At 37.1% G+C, this 21,878-nt stretch overlaps 2 protein-coding genes across 4 annotated transcripts in view; both read left to right on the forward strand.

The window, feature by feature from the left end:
• The first annotated feature begins 3,989 nt into the window (after positions 1–3,989).
• On the forward strand, positions 3,990–14,993 carry LOC127516510 (von Willebrand factor A domain-containing protein 7-like). Its single transcript, XM_051901265.1, has 14 exons — positions 3,990–4,893; positions 5,378–5,662; positions 5,783–5,876; positions 6,071–6,199; positions 6,708–6,894; positions 7,071–7,240; positions 8,499–8,611; positions 9,066–9,182; positions 9,495–9,680; positions 11,318–11,444; positions 11,613–11,765; positions 12,076–12,171; positions 13,651–13,922; positions 14,095–14,993. Exons 1-14 carry the CDS (start codon positions 4,696–4,698, stop codon positions 14,467–14,469), a joined length of 2,502 nt encoding a protein of 833 aa, XP_051757225.1. The 5' UTR covers positions 3,990–4,695; the 3' UTR covers positions 14,470–14,993.
• A 1,240-nt stretch (positions 14,994–16,233) lies between these two features.
• LOC127516499 (von Willebrand factor A domain-containing protein 7-like) overlaps positions 16,234–21,878 on the forward strand; it is a 55,923-nt gene continuing 50,278 nt past the window's right edge. For all 3 annotated transcript variants that reach the window (XM_051901244.1, XM_051901251.1, XM_051901236.1), the window contains exons 1-6: positions 16,234–16,325; positions 16,429–16,520; positions 19,757–19,972; positions 20,669–20,953; positions 21,225–21,318; positions 21,505–21,633. In XM_051901244.1, the coding sequence (XP_051757204.1) occupies positions 19,775–19,972; positions 20,669–20,953; positions 21,225–21,318; positions 21,505–21,633 (706 nt within the window). In that variant the 5' untranslated portion in view covers positions 16,234–16,325; positions 16,429–16,520; positions 19,757–19,774. The remainder of the gene's footprint in view (positions 16,326–16,428; positions 16,521–19,756; positions 19,973–20,668; positions 20,954–21,224; positions 21,319–21,504; positions 21,634–21,878) is intronic.

Genomic DNA, 21,878 nt, shown 5'->3' on the forward strand with positions numbered 1-21,878 from the left:
TCAGAAGACCTTTATTAACCCTCCGGAGCCGTGTGGAATATGTTTATGATGGATGGATGTGGATGGAAGCTTTTTCTTAAGCTCATACTCGTGGGTCCTGTTCACTGCCATTATAAAGCTCAGATGCGTCAGGATATTTATTAACATTTCTTCGATTATGTTCATCAGAAAGAAAAAAGTCATATACACCTAGGATGGCTTGAGGTAAAGCTTGGGCTAATTTTCATTTGAAAGTGAACTAATCCTTTAACCTTAAACTGGAGGGAAATGTTAAATTTATAACAATGGTGAACATGTCCTATACCCTAACCCAGTCCTAGGCTTAACCCTAACATTAGCCCTCACCTGATTGGTGGTAGAAATAGCTATTGTTCCAGGACAAGGACCAGGAACACCAGCAGGAATGAAACCAGACTTGATTCCAGCACAAACTGTATCTAATTGCAAAAGGCAAATAGCATTATGCAAAGCATGTGTTACATCCTTTTTGCTTCCTTTTTCCTATATTCCCACTAAGCATTATCTCGTTATTTTAGGGTTTTAGATCACAGTCTGGGTGGATTCTGTAGATATGGTCAATATGTGATTTATTATATATATACAGGTGCTGGTCATATAATTAGAATATCGTGAAAAAGTTCATTTTTTTATTGTAAATTATTTTAAAAAATGAAACTTTCATATATTCTAGATTCCCTACATGTAAAGTAAAACATTTCAAAAGTTTTTTTTTGTAAATTTGTTGATTAGAGCGTACAGCTAATGAAAGTCCAAAATCCAGTATCTCAAAATATTAGAATATTTACATTTGAGTTTCATTAAATGACCATCCCTACAGTATAAAATCCGGGTATCTTTTGTTTTTTGAAACCACACTAATGGGGAAGACTGCTGACTTGGCAATGGTCCAGGAGACAATCATTGACACCCTCCACAAAGAGAGTAAGTCACAGAAGGTCATTACTGAATGAGGTGGCTGTTTACAGAGTGATGTATCAAAGCATATTAAATGCAAAGTTGACTGGAAGGAAGAAATTGGGTAGGCAAAGGTGCACAAGCAACAGGGATGACCGCAAGCTTGAGAATACTGTCAAGTAAAGCCGATTCAAACACTTGGGAGAGCTTCACAATGAGTAGAATGAAGCCGGAGTCAGCGCATCAAGAGTCACCACACTCAGACATCTTCAGGAAAAGGACTACCAAGCCACTTCTGAACCAGAGACAACGTCAGAAGCATCTTACCTGGGCTAAGGAGAAAAAGAACTGGACAGTGAACAGTGGTCGAAAGTCCTCTTTTCAGATAAAAGTAAATTTTGCATTTCATGTTGAAATCATGGTCCCAGAGTCTGAAGGAAGACTGGAGAGGCACAGAATCCAAGCTGCTTGAAGTCTAGTGTGAAGTTTCTGAAGTCAATAATGATTTGGGGGGGGCGTGACGTCTGCTGGTGTTGGTCCATTGTGTTTTATCAAGTGCAAAGTCAATGCAGCCATCTTCCAGGAGATTTTGAAGCACTTTATGCTTCCATCTGCTGACAAGCTTTATGGAGATGCTGATTTCCTTTTCCAGCAGAACTTTAGCATCTGCCCACAGTGCAAAAACCACTTCCAAGTGGTTTGCTGACCATGATATTACTGTGCTTTATTGGCCAGCCAATATGCCTGACCTGAATCTATGGGATATTTTCAAGAGAAAGATGAGAAACAGTCAATCCAACAATATACAGATGATCTGAAGGCTCAATAGTGCCTCAGCAGTGCCACAGGCTGATCACTTCCATGCCACACTTCACTGATGCAGTAATTTGTGCTAGGAGCAAGTCATTTGCTGTAATATGTCCTGCCGATCAAGTATTGAGTGCATATAATTAGAATATCATCAAAAAGTTCATTTTTTTTATTATAAATTATTTTTAAAAATGAAACTTTCATATATTCTAGATTCCCTACATGTAAAGTAAAACATTTCAAAAGTTTTTTTTTTTTTTTTTTAAATTTTTATGATTAGAGCGTACAGCTCATGAAAGTCCAAAATCCAGTATTTCAAAATATTAGAATATTTCCTAAAATCAATCAAAAAATGGATTTGCAAAACAGAAAAGTTAAAGTTCTTTAAAGTATGTTCTTTTGTGCACTCAATACTTGATCGGCAGGACATATTACAGCAAATGACTTGCTCCTAGCACAAATTACTGCATCAGTGAAGTGTGGCATGGAAGTGATCAGCCTGTGGCACTGCTGAGGCACTATTGAGCCTTCAGATCATCTGTATATTGTTGGATCGACTGTTTCTCATCTTTCTCTTGAAAATATCCCATAGATTCAGGTCAGGCATATTGGCTGGCCAATAAAGCACAGTAATATCATGGTCAGCAAACCACTCGGAAGTGGTTTTTGCACTGTGGGCAGATGCTAAAGTCCTGCTGGAAAAGGAAATCAGCATCTCCATAAAGCTTGTCAGCAGATGGAAGCATAAAGTGCTTCAAAATCTCCTGGAAGATGGCTGCATTGACTTTGCACTTGATAAAACACAATGGACCAACACCAGCAGACGTCACGCCCCCCCCAAATCATTATTGACTTCAGAAACTTCACACTAGACTTCAAGCAGCTTGGATTCTGTGCCTCTCCAGTCTTCCTTCAGACTCTGGGACCATGATTTCAACATGAAATGCAAAATTTACTTTTATCTGAAAAGAGGACTTTCGACCACTGTTCACTGTCCAGTTCTTTTTCTCCTTAGCCCAGGTAAGATGCTTCTGACATTGTCTCTGGTTCAGAAGTGGCTTGGTAGTCCTTTTCCTGAAGATGTCTGAGTGTGGTGACTCTTGATGTGCTGACTCCGGCTTCATTCTACTCATTGTGAAGCTCTCCCAAGTGTTTGAATCGGCTTTACTTGACAGTATTGTCAAGCTTGCGGTCATCCCTGTTGCTTGTGCACCTTTGCCTACCCAATTTCTTCCTTCCAGTCAACTTTGCATTTAATATGCTTTGATATTTCACTCTGTAAACAGCCACCCCATTCAGTAATGACCTTCTGTGACTTACTCTCTTTGTGGAGGGTGTCAATGATTGTCTCCTAGACCATTGCCAAGTCAGCAGTCTTCCCCATTAGTGTGGTTTCAAAAAACAAAAGATACCCGGATTTTATACTGTAGGGATGGTCATTTAATGAAACTCAAATGTAAATATTCTAATATTTTGAGATACTGGATTTTGGACTTTCATTGGCTGTACGCTCTAATCAACAAATTTACAAAAAAAAACTTTTGAAATGTTTTACTTTACATGTAGGGAATCTAGAATATATGAAAGTTTCATTTTTTTAAATAATTTACAATAAAAAAATGAACTTTTTCACGATATTCTAATTATATGACCAGCACCTGTATATATATATATATATATATATATATTTTTTTTTTTTTAATTAGAAGCATATAATGATGCTTAAAATGGAAAAAGGTTGTCTTTAAATTGTATCATCTATGCAATCACTTATGCACACGTAGGCCTAATTTTCGTGTGGGACATGTCCCCACCACTTTTTTGAAACATCTCGCAGCACGGATGTACTAATACAAAAGAAACATCTCCATTTTGATTAGCTAATCGTTCGTTTGTTAAATAAGAGGCGATCTGGCGCTGCATGGAATGTGTTGTTTCTGAAATCATGCATTGCTGACTGCTCTTATCAGTGGCGGAAGTAGTGTTCTCTTGGCGCTTCGTTCCGGTGAAATCACAAAACAAGATGCAGACAAACGTGTCTCTGCACTGTACATTTATTATTTCACATTTCTGATAGCCCCCCCCCCCCCCCCCCACACACACATTCCTGTCCCACCCACTTTTTAAAACAAAGTTACTCCGCTGCTTGCTACATTTACATGTATCGTTGACATCGTGTGTAAACTGATATAAATATACAAACGGAGCCTGTAAATACGATATTCTCAAGGAAAATCTATTACAAGGTAATGTAATGAAATGACTCTATCATTGTTTGTGTGTGTGTGTGTGTGTGTAATGTTAAATCTGATTTTATCTTGTATTTATCTGAGAAATGTACCACTCATTTGCTAGATTAAAACCTGAAAGTAATTTAAAATAAAATTGACAATTTTCAGACACTTTCAGACACTTTTTGAAAAACAAGGTATTCTTTCAAACTCATTTTTTTTTGTTCCATGGAAGAAAAATAAATCACACAGGTCTGTGGTTATTTATTTATTATTAAATCTAAAGGTCTTTATTTTAATACACGTTCAATAGGCCTATAGAGTTTTGTGAGTTTGATTGTGTTTACATAGCTGTAAACCCCACTAAACATTTTGGCCACCACTTTCAATTTCAATCTTTCTTGTCCTCAAAAGACAACCGTAGACAGCACTACAAACACATGCAAACACACAATTAACAACGACGAATAGAAATATTATATTAGGGAGACACTAAGCTAAAGGAGTAGATATCCATGTTTAGTGCTAATTCAGCTTGACTGAAGATGACTTGGGGGGATTTGATCTGAACCGGAGGACTTGATCTGCAGGTTTGAGATACTATTCATTAGTGGTTTGGACAGGAAACATAAAAAAGGTACATATGGCAGATTTCGTAAAAAAATAAAATAAAATAAAATAATACAAAATAAATTAATTCACATAATGAATTTTCCCACAGTTGTGATTGTGAACAGTCATGGTTTCACTGGTTGTAGTGGCTGTATTTCTCCTCCAGGGGGCTCTCTTTCAGCCCCCTCAGGCGTCAGGATTCAAAATCCTCCCTGCTGATGGATCCCTCACACATCAACAAATCACTGAGACAGCTTTCCTCCGCAAGATGGCAGAAGTGTGTCGTGATGTAGCCGCTGCCCGGGGGCGAGACTTTACGCTACCTGTAAGGAAAAAAAAAATAATTCATGGTTGTGAACAAATTTGGGAACTGCGCATGGGGTTTAGTTATGTTTCAAATTATTTGACCAGAACTCACACAGGCTACTTGTAGCATTCTCATTCATCTCATTAGCAGTTCCTCAGATGGAGCAGGACTTCCCAGAAGAGATGGCGCCACGACAAGAATGTGCACTAATGACTAAAAGAATTTTGTTTTCACCTTCATACAAACAGAAAGATGTCCAGTTGTAAATGAATTAACTTTTGATAATCAACAATGATGAACAAGAGTATTACACTTAAACAGACAAACTGACATCTCCTCTTCTGTATAGGACCAGAATTATTAGTTAATATGATTCCATTTTTTCTTAACATTGATATTTACCATGTATTTAGTGGCAATTGCAAGGTTATACAAATTATTTGGAAACATTACTGGACCCATGCTCAATTTTTTCCTTCTACTTTCCACTCCTTACCTCCAGATCAACAACAAATTGACAGCAACTGCCGTCCAGAGAGCCTGCTCAAATTCATATTCCTCCTTATTAAAAATATCCACTTTCAGTCTGGCTATTTCTCAGACTTCCCTTAGCAATGCAGCTGTGGATGGAAAGCAGTTCAGTACTGCTCATCATTTTGATAATGAAGATTTCAAAAACGGACGGGACCTCATCACTCAGGGCATTGCTGCAGTGAAAGTCAGCATGAAACAGGGGAGATACTTCTCTGCCCGCACCAGTCTAGGGGCTGCATGTCATACTTTACAGGTATGCTAGTCCTGGAGAACATTAGCCTGTAGACTGTGAACTGAATTGAGTAGATTTTTTTCTTTCAAACACTGTTCAATTCAAGATCAATTTAACAAATGAATGTGTTGTTGTATGCAGGATTTCTATAGCCACAGTAACTGGGTGGAACTGGGAAGCACTGCTCCTTTCAGCACTCTGATCAAACCTGAGCTTCCCCTCAACAATCTAGCAGGTGCTGTATGCACTGTATAGTCATTTCTAAAGTAGTTTCTTTATATTCATCTCAAAATTATATTCCCCAGTCACTTGTCTCATATGATGATTAGCCATCTTTACAGCTGCCCACCAAAGCCAAATAACAATTTTGCCACACTTTCAATATTGTATCATTCACACACACACTTATGCTTCTGAATGGATGTCTAGATCCCAATACAAAGACTTGCAAAAGCTGTGTTGGAAAAGACTGCAGTGACAACATTCTCCCAGAGATACTGCAGCAGAAGATCTTAACTTCAGGATATTTCCACTTGTTTTTCTCAAACAAACCTGCAGGTAGGGAAGCTTAGCATTTCATGCATTAGAACTGGTTGGTGTTTTGGTTTTCAGTCAGACAGCCAGACAGTTCTTGAACCCGAGAACCTGATACTTCAGCTTAGTTGGTCATGAGCTGGTTTAAGCTGGTCCTGAGCTAGAGCTAGTTGCTTAGGACCAGCATTTGACCAGCTTAAACCAGCTAAGGACCAACAAAGGACCAGCTTAAACCAGCTGCCATGCTTCAAAACATACCAAACCAGCATATGCTGGTTTTTTCAACAGGGTAAAGGATTTATGAAGTTTTTTTTAAAGTTATGAAAATCGCTGTTCTTGTCTTCTAAATGGATATTTGGTTTGTTTGATATTTATTAGGCTTAATATAGCCTATTAACCAATATTTTAGTTGGCTTGCTGTCTCATGCTGCTGAAACACAGAGTAGCTCTGATTCTTATCTGGCTAATACAAATGTTTCTGAAATGTACTTTGTTTCTCAACAAAATTTCCATGAAAATATGTGTCTATCAGGCAAATGTAGCCATGGTGGCTTTCTTGATAGGACCAGTAATAGAGACCCCACTGGAGGCATCAACAAGGATGACACCAGCTCAGATCATGGCTTCCTTCACCAGCGTGCTGCTGACATGGCCATCAATGCAACTATGGAACTGCTGGAAGACATCCGAGTGGCAACAGGAAACCAAGCCTTTCTTCAGTATGACCTTTCAAAATCTGTATGATTCAAATAATACAAAAGAAGATATTTAGCAGAATGTCCAGACTGTCCATTTTTCATTCAATAAAGGGAATAGAGTGAACTGTACCTTTAATATTTAATTCTCTCTCTCTCTCTCTCTCTCTCTCTCTCTCTCTCTTTCATTCTCTCTTTAGATTGATGGGCCTCAATCAAACCTCAGTTCTGGCTTTTGTGTTTGACATCACAGGAATTTTGTCTAATTACATTGAAGTCTTCAAGAAAGTGTCCTTCAGTATCATAGACAGCAGGAGAGGAACATCGGAGGAACCTTCAGAATATATTTTAGTCCCATTTAATAACCAGGGTAAGTCTATTGTGCTTGAAATATGCCAGTTAGATAAAAATTAGATAAAATTGTTTGCCGCTGCTGGTCAAATGGGTGCACTATGCAGAACTTCACCTTAGTTTGATGCCTTATCTGCATACTGTTGAGTATGCATGTACAGGGAGAGGCGGTACTGAATTGTTTAAATGGATGCAGAGATAAGGATTTTAAGAAAGCTTTCAGTTTTAACTAAAAGGGCTTTATAGCCTGATGGCATAGGAGAACCTTTTTAAGTTCCTATAATGCCATCCTGAAGGAGCACCTTTTATGTCCCATTGCCCTTTATCATCAATGTACTTGTGCTTCATGGGGCCTTTGCTTCTCCTCTATACGATAATATAGATTATACCTCAAACCAATGAACAATACACTACCACCAAATCAGTAAATTAGAATAATTTCTGAAGAATCGTGTTACAGAGTTTCAGAGCAGCAGCCACAGGGCAGATAGTGAGGGACCGAGCTTATAAAGTCTTAATAAAGTCGCATCAATGGTTCGTGTAACTTTCTTTTATTCTATAATCCATTTTAAAATATACCAAAATGTTTTAAATTGTAACAATATTTCACTAAATTACAGCTTTTCTTGTATTTTTGATTGAATAAATACTGTGTTGGTGAGCAATGACTTATCTTAATTATTTTTAATTTTTAAATTATCATCTAAATCTTAATTATTCCAACTTTTGACTGGCAATCTACATCAAATATACACTCACCGGCCACTTTATTAGGTACTGCTGTTCAACTGCATGCTAATGTAAATATCTAATCAGCCAATCATGTGGCAGTAACTCAATGAATTTAGGCATGCAGACATGGTCAAGACGATCTGCTCATGTTTAAACCAAGCATTAGAATGGGAAGAAAAACGATTTTTAGTGACTTTGCACGTGGTATTGCATGGTTGTTGGTGAAACATGGATATCAGAGGAGAATGGCAAGACTGATTCAAGCTAATAGAAAGGCAACAGTAACTCAAGCCACTCCTTTCGGTTAAGAACAGAAAAGTGAGTCTACAGTGGACATGGGCTCACAGGCTTCTATCACAACAGAATATTCGGAAAACATTGCCTGATCTGATTAATATTGATTGCTGCTGTGACATTTAGATAGTAAGGTCAGAATTTGATACATGTACAGTACCTGGGTAAGATACATGAATCAGGCACAGTTTATGTTCAAAATGCACTGTGTGTGTTCTTGGTCTCTGTAACGTGTATGTTTCTAATGACAGATTCTGGACCTCTGAAAAGGACTGGGAATGCAGATACATTCAAAAGACATATTAATTCCCTTTCAACATCTGTTGGTGGAAACTTCTCAGATATGGCACTATCAGGACTCCTGGTGTGTGTGTGTGTGTGTGTGTGTGTGTGTCTTTTGGTCTGTGATTTTAACATTCTTTCAGCTTGAAAAAGGTTCACACTGAAATGAGTACACACAAAAACATATAGGCCCGGTTTCACAGACAGGGCTTAGTCTAAGCCAGGATTAGGCCTTAGTTCAATTAGGGTATTTAAGTAGCTTTTATAAACGTACCCTAGAAAAATATATTACTGCATCTTGAGACAAAATAATAACACTGGAATATATTAAGATACAGCCCAAACATGCATTTTAGTCTAGAACTAGTTTAAGCCTTATCTGTGAAACCGGGGGATAAGATGGGGTTAGAAAAAAATGTGAATAATTGGACTGAGCTTTCATATCCATTATAAAGCCTGACAGAAAGAAAGTTGTGGAGTGATTACAATCTTAAAAGTCCTGTTTCGTTCTGTTTTGTTGTTTCATTGATATACAGTTGACACTGACACAAGCTCCTCCATCATCAAACATTTTTGTTTTCACTGATGCTTCAGCAAAGGACTCAGAATTAAAAAGTGCAGTTGAGGGCATGATAGAAATCACAAAGTCAACAGTGAGTATCTGCAGATCACTTGTGTCATCACTGCTTGATTTGTTACTTCAGTTATGTAGCATTTGTCTTAATACTTACAAAAAGTTTTTTTTTTTTTTTTTTTTTACATTAGTTAATGCTTTAGGTATACTAAACTAACAATGAACACAACACACAACATACACAAATCAAGATTTAAGAAATGCTGTAAATATAGTTAATTGTTCATTCATACTTAATGCATTGATTAATGTTAATAAATTGAATCTTATTGTAAAGTGTTACTATTTTTCTTTATTTTAAATGTTTTCTCTCTTTTTTTCCACTATCCAGGTCAATTTCCTGCTGACAAGCTCCTCATCGCGTAGTGGAAAGGATATCTCGTCGTCAAGATTATTGTCTCAGTCAGACATACAGCTGTACAGAGACCTGGCCCATGTTTCTGGTGGACAGACCATAGAGATCACAGACACTAGATTGTCTCAAGCCATCATTACTGATGTAATCAGTGCTGGCCTGGTATGTTCTAAAAATGCTTTGAGCTCACTATATTAACTCCTATCATCACTATTATAAAGAGATGTCTTTTTTAATCTACTGTACGACTACAAACCCGATTCCAAAAAAGTTGGGACACTGTACAAATTGTGAATAAAAACAGAATGCAATGATGTGGAAGTTTCAAATTTCAATATTTTATTCAGAATACAACATAGATGACATATCAAATGTTTAAACTGAGAAAATGTATCATTTTAAGAGAAAATAAGTTGATTTTAAATTTCATGGCATCAACACATCTCAAAAAAGTTGGGACAAGGCCATGTTTACCACTGTGTGGCATCCCCTCTTCTTTTTATAACAGTCTGCAAACGTCTGGGGACTGAGGAAACAAGTTGCTCAAGTTTAGGAATAGGAATGTTGTCCCATTCTTGTCTAATACAGGCTTCTAGTTGCTCAACTGTCTTAGGTCTTCTTTGTCGCATCTTCCTCTTTATGATGCGCCAAATGTTTTCTATGGGTGAAAGATCTGGACTGCAGGCTGGCCATTTCAGTACCCGGATCCTTCTTCTACGCAGCCATGATGTTGTAATTGATGCAGTATGTGGTCTGGCATTGTCATGTTGGAAAATGCAAGGTCTTCCCTGAAAGAGACGACATCTGGATGGGAGAATATGTTGTTCTAGAACTTGGATATACCTTTCAGCATTGATGGTGCCTTTCCAGATGTGTAAGCTGCCCATGCCACACGCACTCATGCAACCCCATACCATCAGAGATGCAGGCTTCTGAACTGAGCGCTGATAACAACTTGGGTTGTCCTTGTCCTCTTTAGTCCGGATGACATGGCGTCCCAGTTTTCCAAAAAGAACTTCAAATTTTGATTCGTCTGACCACAGAACAGTTTTCTACTTTGCCACAGTCCATTTTAAATGAGCCTTGGCCCAGAGAAAACGCCTGTGCTTCTGGTTCATGTTTAGATATGGCTTCTTTTTTGACCTATAGAGTTTTAGCCGGCAACAGCGAATGGCACGGTGGATTGTGTTCACCGACAATGTTTTCTGGAAGTATTCCTGAGCCCATGTTGTGATTTCCATTACAGTAGCATTCCTGTATGTGATGCAGTGCCGTCTAAGGGCCCGAAGATCACGGGCATCCAGTATGGTTTTCCGGCCTTGACCCTTACGCACAGAGATTGTTCCAGATTCTCTGAATCTTTGGATGATATTATGCACTGTAGATGATGATAACTTCAAACTCTTTGCAATTTTTCTCTGAGAAACTCCTTTCTGATATTGCGCCACTATTTTTCGCCGCAGCATTGGGGGAATTGGTGATCCTCTGCCCATCTTGACTTCTGAGAGACACTGCCACTCTGAGAGGCTCTTTTTATACCCAATCATGTTGCCAATTGACCTAATAAGTTGCAAATTTGACATTTGATATGTTATCTATATTCTATTGTGAATAAAATATAAGTTTATGAGATTTGTAAATTATTGCATTCCTTTTTTATTCACAATTTGTACAGTGTCCCAACTTTTTTGGAATCGGGTTTGTACATTAGCATCATGCAGACAATCTTATCCTAAATGCTTTATTTCTGTTTTGTGCTGTTCTTGGAAGTAATTGTTTCTCAAATGCATTTTTTGAAGGTGACTGTGCTAGAGAGAAGTTCAGCCAAGGCAGAAAACTTTTCTTTTTTCTTGGATCCATCTCTGTCCAATGTGACTGTGTATGTCACTGGAGACTCTCCAGTCTTTACCCTCTACAGCCCTACAGGTGAGCCAGTACAGCTATGAACAGAATGCTCATCTACAGTATGTGCTTAATAAACCAGTTTTTCATGCTTAATGCTCCAGGTAGCTCATACATGTGTAAGAGATAAACAGATTCTAGTGATTCAATTTGTGCCACTCTTGATGTAATGTTTTCTCCCCACACTTTCAGGTGTGTCTCAGTCAGGTTCAGTGGCAGATGGTCCTCTTGGTAGCATTCTGACTGTTGGGAATTTAAGGAGAATACAACTAAACTCTGACACCCAGACAGGGGAATGGAAGATTAGTATCAGCTCCACAAGCTCCTACACCCTGAAAGTCATCGGTAAAATTTGGATTTCAGCATATGACTTGCTATCATGTTTTTTTAAACCAGCTTCTGATTAGCCATTCAACTAAAAGGGATAGCTCACCCAAAACTAAAAAAAATCACCATTTATTTAGCCTCATGTTGTTCCAAACCCTAGACTTTTATTTATTTTCGAATCACAAATTAATATATTTGTAATAGAAGCACATCATTTTTGTACATCAATTGAACGTCAACACCAACCAAAATAGTCACAAATTATTCTGACTCTCTGATTTAAAGTAAATGCATATTCATGTCTTTATTCCTTTAATTGTGAATACAGGTCAGAGTATTGTGGATGTCCTCTTTTTCTTTGTGGAGATATTTGAGGGAGGTCATGAAGACTCATGGGGACAGAGTTTCACCCGCCCTTTTATTGGTACAATATCGATATCTTCTTCAAATAGCTAGATTTTTTGAAGTCACTATATTAAATCCACACAAAATTCAAATTCAAATTAGCCCTGCTCCTGGGGCCCCACTGTCCTGTAGGCCCTAATCAAACATACCTGAACCAGCTAATTAAAGTGATAGTTCACCCAAAAATGAAAATTCTGTCATCATTTACTCACCCTCAAGTTGTTCCAAACCTGTATAAATTTCTTTGTTCTGCTAAACACAAAGGGCCTCATTTATAAAATGTTGCGCAGAAACCGTCCTAAATTTGATCTTACGATCATTTCTCAGATGTGCGTAGTGTGATTTATAGAACGTACACACAGAAAATGAGCGTACGCCTCGCTTTCAGATGTGAAATCTATAAATTGCAAATGATCTTGAACTTGCGTGCAGCTGAATGGTTTCAGTTCTCTGTGTTGTAAACGACACCTAATTAATGTCATTTACATATAAAAGATCACCAGTCATCGTCCAAATCCTTAGTGAGCTGCAAGAATAGCTTAGATTTCCAAAAACCTGCAGTAATCTGACAATGAAAAGTGCGTACGTCTGCTCAGACCCTGACGTGACGCTAAGCACTTTTCCACGTCAAAAACCGTTTTTATAAATATGAGCGTTGGCGTGGATTTAAGCGTACGCACACTCTAAGATCAAATCTGTGCGTACGCACGCTTTATAAATGAGGTCCAAAGATTTTTTTTAAGAACGTTTGTAACCAGGCTGCTTTGGGGCACCATTGACTTCCATAGTAGGAAAAGAAATACTATGGCAGTCAGTGCCCCAGAACTGTTCAGTTACCCACATACCCAAATTTATACAGGTTTGGAACAACCTGAGGGTGAGTAAATGATGACAGAATTTTCATTTTTGGGTGAACTATCCCTTTAAGCTCTTTAGTATCACTTGAAAATCACATGAAGGTGTGCTGAAGCAGGTTGTAAATAAACTTATGTTTACACGACAATGCTATATACTAAAAACGGAACGTTTTTTTTTTCTTTTCCGTTTTTCACGTACAGACAAAAACATTGTCAAAATGATCCCTGTTCACATGGATCCGCGAAAACAAATAAAAACGCTGTATTATGCATGCCAGGCCAGTTTGTCACTTTGTAAAGAAGTACTACACATCTGCCACATATGCACACCTATTGACTGAACACTTAATATGCATGCGCATGATGTCACCATTTTCACAAATTCACGTTTTTGTAGTTTACATGGAGATGATAATGCTATCATTTTTAAAAACTTGCACTTTGAAACCCGTTTTCATACGTTTGTATTTTCAGGCACCCAAAACTCTGTTTTGGGGTAAATGAATGGCCAAAATGAATTAAAAATTTCCCGGTTTTAGTTGAAAGCGCTGTCGTGTAAATGGCCCCTTAGCTGGACAGTGGATCCCCAGAATCAGGGTTGAAAACCTTTGATTTAAAATGTTTCTCTAATTGCTGATCAGGTCGGAATGCTACTTTGCTTGTCTCTGTGACCGGAGGAGATTCATTCACAGTGACTGACGTGCTTCTAGTTGAAGCTTCAGGATCTGGTGTTGTTAATGGAACCATCAAAGCAGTGGGTGCGACAGACTTCCTGGTCAACGTAGACAGAATCCCAGAGGGGGCATTTCTGGTCCAACTCAAAGGGCTGTTGAATGACTCGACTCAATCTTTGCCTAGTCAGTTCCAGAGACAGTCACCCACCCAATATAAAGGATCTAGAATAACCATCACAGTAAGAATTATCTGGAAAAATGTTGCGTACACAAACAAATAGCTGTAAATTACAACAATCATTAAACAAAATGCGCTTAAATTTACATCACAGTGTAGTACAAAAAGAGCATCAAAATTGCATCATTGTATGAGAGAAATAACATACATTAACCATATCTGTTCCTCCACAGGCCCAATCGCAGAGCACTACACTGCCTGGAGTCCCATTCAGTCTTAACTTCACAGTAGCCTCTAACACTATAGGCGGCAACTACACAATCCGAGCCAGGACTGACCTGGTGGAGACAGACGTGTCTTTCCCCAGCTCTCTAAACCTGGTTGCAGGAGGAAGCGCTCAGGGAAGCGTCACACTGACCGTACCCTCCAAAACCGAGTCTGGGACAGCTGTCACACTCACTATTGAGGCAGAAGCTCCGTGGTCCACAGACCTCAATTATGCCATAGTGCAACTCACTGTCTCCACAGCAAGTGCTATTTTCAGTGGATGTTACTCACTTTGCATGTGCCTTTCTTTCTCCTGGTTTTTTGTTTCCCATTTTGTATGATTCTAAATAATATTTAGCACAGCAAGTACCAATTTATGTTGCAATCTTTACTTGTCTTGAATTGTCAGGTGTAAAAAAGTCTTTGTGAATATTAAAGAATTAGGTTTAAGGTTTACTACTGAAATTTCACTCACTTTCTGTAGTATGTTTGGGACTAGTTTTTGTGGGTAAACTGTGGTTTCAGGAGTAGTGAAGTATATACTCTTGATCTTTTTGCAAGTTTATTAAAGGCTTTACTAAATTCCTGCCACATGAATGACTATAAGGTATAGATGGCTTTAGACAGTTTGAGAGGATTCAATGAATAAAATGTTTTGTGATGTACAACTTTATATATAGAAACATGTTATTTTACAACAAAATCTGCATTAGAAAATCTGTCATCCATTTCCATAATGAATGAATACTTTTGTTTGTTCCTGTGTGTTCACACATAACTCTTATTAATGTTTTTTTTTTTTTTTTTTATAAATAAATACAATTTATTTTAATTAAGATAAATAAATACAATTATGGAAAATTCACTTATGGAGAATGTTGATTCTGTTTTGTGCTTTTCTTATTACTCTTAAAGCTAAACTATATATTTAAGCATCACATTAAACAGTGTCACCAATCACATACTGTATAATGGGGGTTTTGGTCCTACAGTACATCTAAAATTTCAATTCAAACTAAATAATCTCTACTGTAGGCCTATATAACAATCATTTTAAGATCTGCCATTATAAAAGATGAAAATGCAAAACGCATTAACCAAACATTTTGTCAGAATTGAGTTTTTACTAAAACTGGGTATTTTAGACTTTGATTTGTCCTGTGACAACTGGGTTTATGTCATCTAATTACATTGCATGACCTTGTCTCATTTAACACATTTAAAACTGAAGTATAATTATCAATCGTTTTCTTCACAAACTAAGAAAGTCCACCCCTGTTCCTTTTTGGGGCATGTTGAAATAAAATGACAGAAACATTCTGATTCAGTCAGCTCAAATGCACAGATTATGATCATCAGTTAATTAAAAGGTCTCATTTTAATCTTCATTTCCTGTTTAATATGCTGACCATTTTTTTTTTTCTTTGTTTAGATTTTGTAGTGTTGTATCCAGGCTTCTCAATTTACTTCACAACTGTCATTAAACAGGAGTGTTTGGTTTCAGGCATACAGTATGCTATTGTGTCTGGATTACTGTAGGAATGTCAATCTTCATTACTGCCCTACATATTCTCTTTATCAATAAAGCTGTTTCTTTATAGTCTGTGTGATATGCAAGTACCATACAGAACCCTTCAACGACCAATAGGTTGTGAGGAATGAAGACAAACTCCTTTCCAGGCCAAGCTGCACTCTTTTATCTTATCTGACATTTAAACAGTTTCGTTTGATTTGATTTGTAAGGACCGACTGGCACATCCTGATTATGCAGGCATGTTCTGGGGCAGCATGTTTTGTTGGCCCTGGAACAACAATCCTGTCAAGTTATAACCTTAATCTAATCCTTAAACTGGAAGAAAATTATAGATCAGTAACAATGATGTACAAGTCCCTACCTAGTCCTAACTGTAACTGTAACATTAGCCCACACCTGATTGGTTGTTAGAAATATTGTTATATGGCCAACAAGGACCAGATCCTTGTTAAGACCATCAGGGTGTGGGGGAATGAAGTCAGTCTTCATTCCAGATGAAAATTGTTTTTGTTTGCAAAAGGCTTTTAGCAGACCTGATTAAGCATTTGTCACTTTCTTTTTTGCTTTCATTCTCAATCATACCTCCGCTTTATTTAGGGGTTTTGTATAGGCCACGTCATAAACAGTCTGACTGAATTAATTATTTTGATGGTACTTGAATGGGTAATTTCATTTTTAATTATGGTTAAAATGGAAACATGTTGTCTTCATTGTTGCTGATCATTTATGCAATGACTTATCACTTATTTGCTTGTGGCTTTACAAGATTCACATGGATGCTGACATCATATGTAAAAGGATATAAATATACAGACGGAACGTGAAAATACGTTCTTCTCAAGAAAAATCTAGCACAAGGTAAAGAAATTATTCTTTTTTTATTTGCTTTTGTGATTGTGTAATGTTAAATTGTTAGTTGTGTAGTATTTACAAGGGCATAGTTTTGGTTTGAACATTAGGGGGTTGAAGTGTGAGCTGTTTTAGCAGGGTCCCAGTGCATGCTCCCTCATGAGGTTTATTTATTTGTTTATTTATTTTTGCAAAAAAATGGTCTTTTGTGGTATCATCCACACATGTGAAGTTGGTTGATGCGTAACTGCATTAAAATAATAGCCTAGTAAACAATTATTTGCTGACATAGGATAATATTTTATATTATTTAAGCACCTGGAACCATCAGTTTGACAGAATGTTTCAATTCAAAGTGCCATGGGAAGTCAAACTAACTTTACTAAACATTTTCTTACAGTATATTGAAATTGTTTATTTCCCAGTTCATCAGGCTCTTAAGGATTTCGTCTATGTCATCTCTTGGAATATCTGAAGGCTTTTTCCTATCACTCATCATTAGAACACATTTTACTCATGGTTTTTGATAACTTGTACTATGAAAATGTATCATAGTTCTTGTAATTGTTTAACTGTAGCATTTGTTACATGATGGCTCCTCAGTAGCCTACCATGCTTAGGCCAATTTATCATTCGCGCGCTGATAATTGGTCGTCCAGCACGTGCTCTCGGAATTATGGTAAATACCTAAATTTCCTTGGTAAAAATTGCATATGAACGCCCTCCCATTTCGAAACTTGAATGCGATGAGCTAGTAAAACCACAGTAATTTGCACATTTTGCCTACTCTAAATGCTGAGGTGCTGAGTGGGCGCTAGATCATTGACAGGGGGAGCTGGGCAATAACTTGTAAATATGCGCAAAAACGTTTTAGTTTTTTATATGAATGATAAAATAAATATGAGGGAAAACTCGCCCACTCGATTTTTAACATTTTATTACATTATTATTTGACTCAGCACAATTTAAATAAAAAAAATATATATATATTTTATGAAATTAATTATTTTATGAAATTAAAGAAGCACAGATCAGTCAGTTCCCAAATATTTTTTTTAATAGGCAGACGTTCACTGAACAAGCATTTCGGAATTTCAGTCAATGGCAATATGACAGCAAAAGGCACTGGGATATTTTTACTTGCTATTTAAAGTTTCAAACCAGCCTTCGCTTTCTGTAAACGATGGCCAAATGTGCCAAGCTGCTGTTTCGGACATCCCCACAGTTGCTTATATGTCTTCAAATGTCGGAGACAGGACAACGATCTCTCAAATATCTCTTTTTTCAACTTCATCTTTGCAGCCGACACTGACTCAGAAAGCATTATAGTTTAAATAAGCTTTAAATAGTTTAAAATGTGTTCTTTTCCCCCAACACATTTATAATCATTAGTAGTTTTGCAGGTGCTTTGCAGAAAGATTTATGCGCGAGCTTGAGCGCGGAATGTGCTATAGCTATATAGATCGGTTATTAAAGGGTAGGCTTTTATTATATTAATTAATTTAATATAAACGTGCAACTAAACTATTAATGGCCTAAATATACGACTACTAGAAAATCTTTAGTCGGTGGCAGCTCTTGGCACAGCTCCGCTTTAAAATAAAATGCTATGACATTACGAAAAGTGCGACAGTAGCTGCAAACCACGTCATGCATGCGTAATGAGTCAAATGTTTTTATTTTATTTCATTTGTTGCTTTTATTATCAACTTACTTATTAAATATAACACACAACTTGTATATAATTGCTGAAAAAATTGTGGGGGTGCTATGGGGGTGCTTTGGTCTTTCTTGGGGGTGCTAAAACACCTGCTAGCCCCTCCCTAGCGCCGCATGCATGCTGTGAACATATCAATGTGAATATATCAGTGATGTGATGTTACAGTTTTATTCACAAATGTGTATATAAAGACAATTGGCAAAAGTATGGGGATTTAATTAGACATATAGCCTACACTGACTGTTGTGATTTATTTCTTAATGGCTTGCTAAGTCAATTGCCTAAGTTTTCGGACACAGCCTTGAAATGGGTGTGTCATAAGAGTGAAATCCAAATGATTGTGTGCTTTGATGAGGCCACTTCTTTTACTTTCAATCTTTAATGTCTTCAAGAGGCAATTTGTTGCGTAGGCACACTGTAAACCCTAACGCTCAAAATACTTAATTCGTTTGAGTAGGACAAACTTAAATTAAACAAATTAATTCAGTTAAATTAACTGTTATGAGTATTTAAAACTTTCTTTTACTTTTGAGTTCACAGCACTGACATATTTCAAGTAAACTAAATTGTTTTGCCCATGCTTTGCCCATGGCACTATGGCACTAACTTAATATGATTGAGTTGAGTTGCAGCAGATTTCTAATTCCCAGCATGCTTTGCATCAGACTGTATAAATGTTGAAATTAAGTGTTATTTTGTGTGTTTTTGCATAAGATTAACATAGGGAGACATAAGTTAGTGTTTAATGTTGTGTTATATTGGGATTGACAGGGGGTTCTGTTATGTTAGTTTTGTAGGGTTACTATTCTGGTGAAGAGACCATGTGGTTAGGTTGAGGATGGGCTGCAAAACTTTTAAGACCACATATACTGTATGTTGTTTGATTACATACATGCAAGTATATATTGAGAGTCTCTTTGATAGTTATAATAGCATGTGTTTTTTGTTAACTAACATTTAACCAAGAAATGAATGTGATGTTTATGTAAATTAACTATATGTACTTGAGTGGGGCGAGGCTAAGAACCGTGGGAGCGAAGGAATGCCAGTGATGTGATTGTTAATGAGAGACACCTGTGCACCACACTGGCCTTGCTCCACCTCCACGGCTCTCGGCCCCGCCCCACTTGTCACAAAAAAATTAAGTTCTACCAACTTAAAAAAAAAAAAAGTTAGTTAACTTAAATGTTTTGAGGTAATAAGTTTCCTCAAATGTTTTGAGTATTCTGAACTTATTGAGTTTTACAGTGCAGAAGTACACACAATCGACCACTACGGACACCATCCAGAAGCAGATGCACTGTGTTTATTTAGCCCATGTGTTTAGTGCTAATTTAAAGATAAATAACATGCTCTTGACTGAAGATTTATCTGGACGACTTAATCTGTAGCCTATGTTTGAGACATGATTCCATTCACCAGGGTTATTGAAGAGTCAGGAAGTATACAAATATATTACATATTTCATAAAAATTGATCACTTTTGTAAGAAATCGATTAATTCCCATTATGAATTTTCCCACAGTTGTGATTGTGAACAGTCATGGTTTCACTGGCTGTAGTGGCTGTATTTCTCCTCCAGGGGGCTCTCTTTCAGCCCCCTCAGGCGTCAGGATTCAAAATCCTCCCTGCTGATGGATCCCTCACACATCAACAAATCACTGAGACAGCTTTCCTCCGCAAGATGGCAGAAGTGTGTCGTGATGTAGCCGCTGCCCGGGGGCGAGACTTTACACTATCTGTAAGAAAATAATATAGGCGTGAATCAATTTGAGAACTAAAACTGCCGTTTGCCAATGGTTAAATCGCTGAGATGTTTATAGAATATAGTAGGTTGGCTTTTAATGTACAACTGGACTTGTCTTTGTATGAATATTTCATATTTTTCTGAATTTGTCTATCTGCATTCATTCAAGGACATCCATTGTAATTGCATCAAAATTTATGTTTTTTGTTTTGTTTTGTTTCTTTATACAAACTGTGACATGAGTCAAAATTTTTGAAATCCACACCAATCACAAATATTATTTATAGAGTCTGGAACAGTCACATCTGATTTTAAAATAGAGAAAGACAAGATGGTGTTTTAATAAAATGATAATGAAATAAAATTATAATCATATATTATAATGTGAAAAAAAGTGAAACAAATATGAAAAAACAAACAAAAAAAACTTATTTACAGGTAACTACAGGTAGTCATACAAAGAGAAACAAGTCTAGTTGTAAACCAGTTAACTCTTCATGGTATTCAGTGATGATGAACATAATCCTCTTCTGTGCAAGACCAGATTTATTAATTAATATGATTTTTCTTGATCATGAATATTTATTATACATTTAGTGGCAGTTATACAAGGTTTAAATGGTCAGAAATACTAATTTTTGGAAAATGTTGCTGGGTATATGCTTACATTTCCCCCCCCCTCACCTCCAGATCAACAACAAACTGACTCGAACTGCTGTCCAGAGAGCCTGCTCAAATTCATATTCCTCCTTATTACAAATATCCACTTTCAGTCTGGTTATTTCTCAGACTTCCCTTAGCAATGCAGCTGTGGATAGAAAGCAGTTCAGTACTGCTCATCATTTTGATAATGAAGATTTCAAAAACGGACGGGACCTCATCACTCAGGGCATTGCTGCAGTGAAAGTCAGCGTGAAACAGGGGAGATACTTCTCTGCCCGCACCAGTCTGGGGGCTGTATGTCATACTTTACAGGTATGTTTTTAAATCCAAATCAAGCTCTGCTTATTGTATAATTCTGACAGATCAGAATTAAAAAAAAAAAATAATATGTACAACAAAACTGCTTACTATTATTAGTGTTAGAATTATTATTATTATTATTAGTTAGAATTTGAAGGGAAGTATACAAAGTATTGTTTTGTTAACTTTGTTCAGTGGTTTATAATGAGCTATAATAGGATTACATTGAGTATATAAACTTGCAATTTAGCAAATAAATGTTTTTTTTTTTTTTTTTTTGCAGGACTTCTATAGCCACAGTAACTGGGTGGAACTGGGAAGCGCTGCTCCTTTCAGCACTCTGATCAAACCTGAGCTTCCCCTCAACAATCTAGCAGGTGCTATATAGGCATTTCTGATTTCTTTTTTTTTTTTTTTTTGCATTCATTTCAAAATTAAATTCCCCAATCAGCTGTATCATATGACCTTTACATTTGTCTACACATGTCAAGAAACCAATTTTGCCACACTTTGAATATTGTGTCATTCACACACACACTTATGTTTCTGGATGGATGTCTTAGATCCCAATACAAAGACATGCAAAAGCTGTGTTGGAGAAGACTGCAGTGACAACATTCTCCCTGAGATACTGCAGCAGAAGATCTTAACTTCAGGATATTTCAGCCTTTTACACCCTAGCAAACCTGCAGGTAGGGAAGCTTAACACCTCACGCATTAGCATTAGTAGGATTAAGTGCTTATTAGGCTTTTTAGACCAAAGTCAGACAGTTCCTGAACTTGAACATGTATTACTTCAGCTGAATCTCCTGGAATAGGATGTAGCTGTAAATTGCAACACAAGTAGTTATGAAAAACATGGAGCTTTATTGCAGAGTTCAAGATGCTTTGAACTGAGACTAAAAGCTGTACACTCACAAACACCTGATTTATATAA

The sequence above is a fragment of the Ctenopharyngodon idella genome, chromosome 1 (genome assembly GCF_019924925.1).
Source record: "Ctenopharyngodon idella isolate HZGC_01 chromosome 1, HZGC01, whole genome shotgun sequence".
Classification (NCBI taxonomy): domain Eukaryota; kingdom Metazoa; phylum Chordata; class Actinopteri; order Cypriniformes; family Xenocyprididae; genus Ctenopharyngodon; species Ctenopharyngodon idella.

Coding starts and splice junctions, on each gene's coding strand:
- LOC127516510 (XM_051901265.1), top strand. CDS start 4,696: ATGGTTTCACTGGTTGTAGTGGCTGTATTTCTCCTCCAGGGGGCTCTC. Junction 6,200..6,707: donor TTTCTCAAACAAACCTGCAG/GTAGGGAAGCTT, acceptor TGTGTCTATCAG/GCAAATGTAGCCATGGTGGC. Junction 9,183..9,494: donor TAGAAATCACAAAGTCAACA/GTGAGTATCTGC, acceptor TCCACTATCCAG/GTCAATTTCCTGCTGACAAG.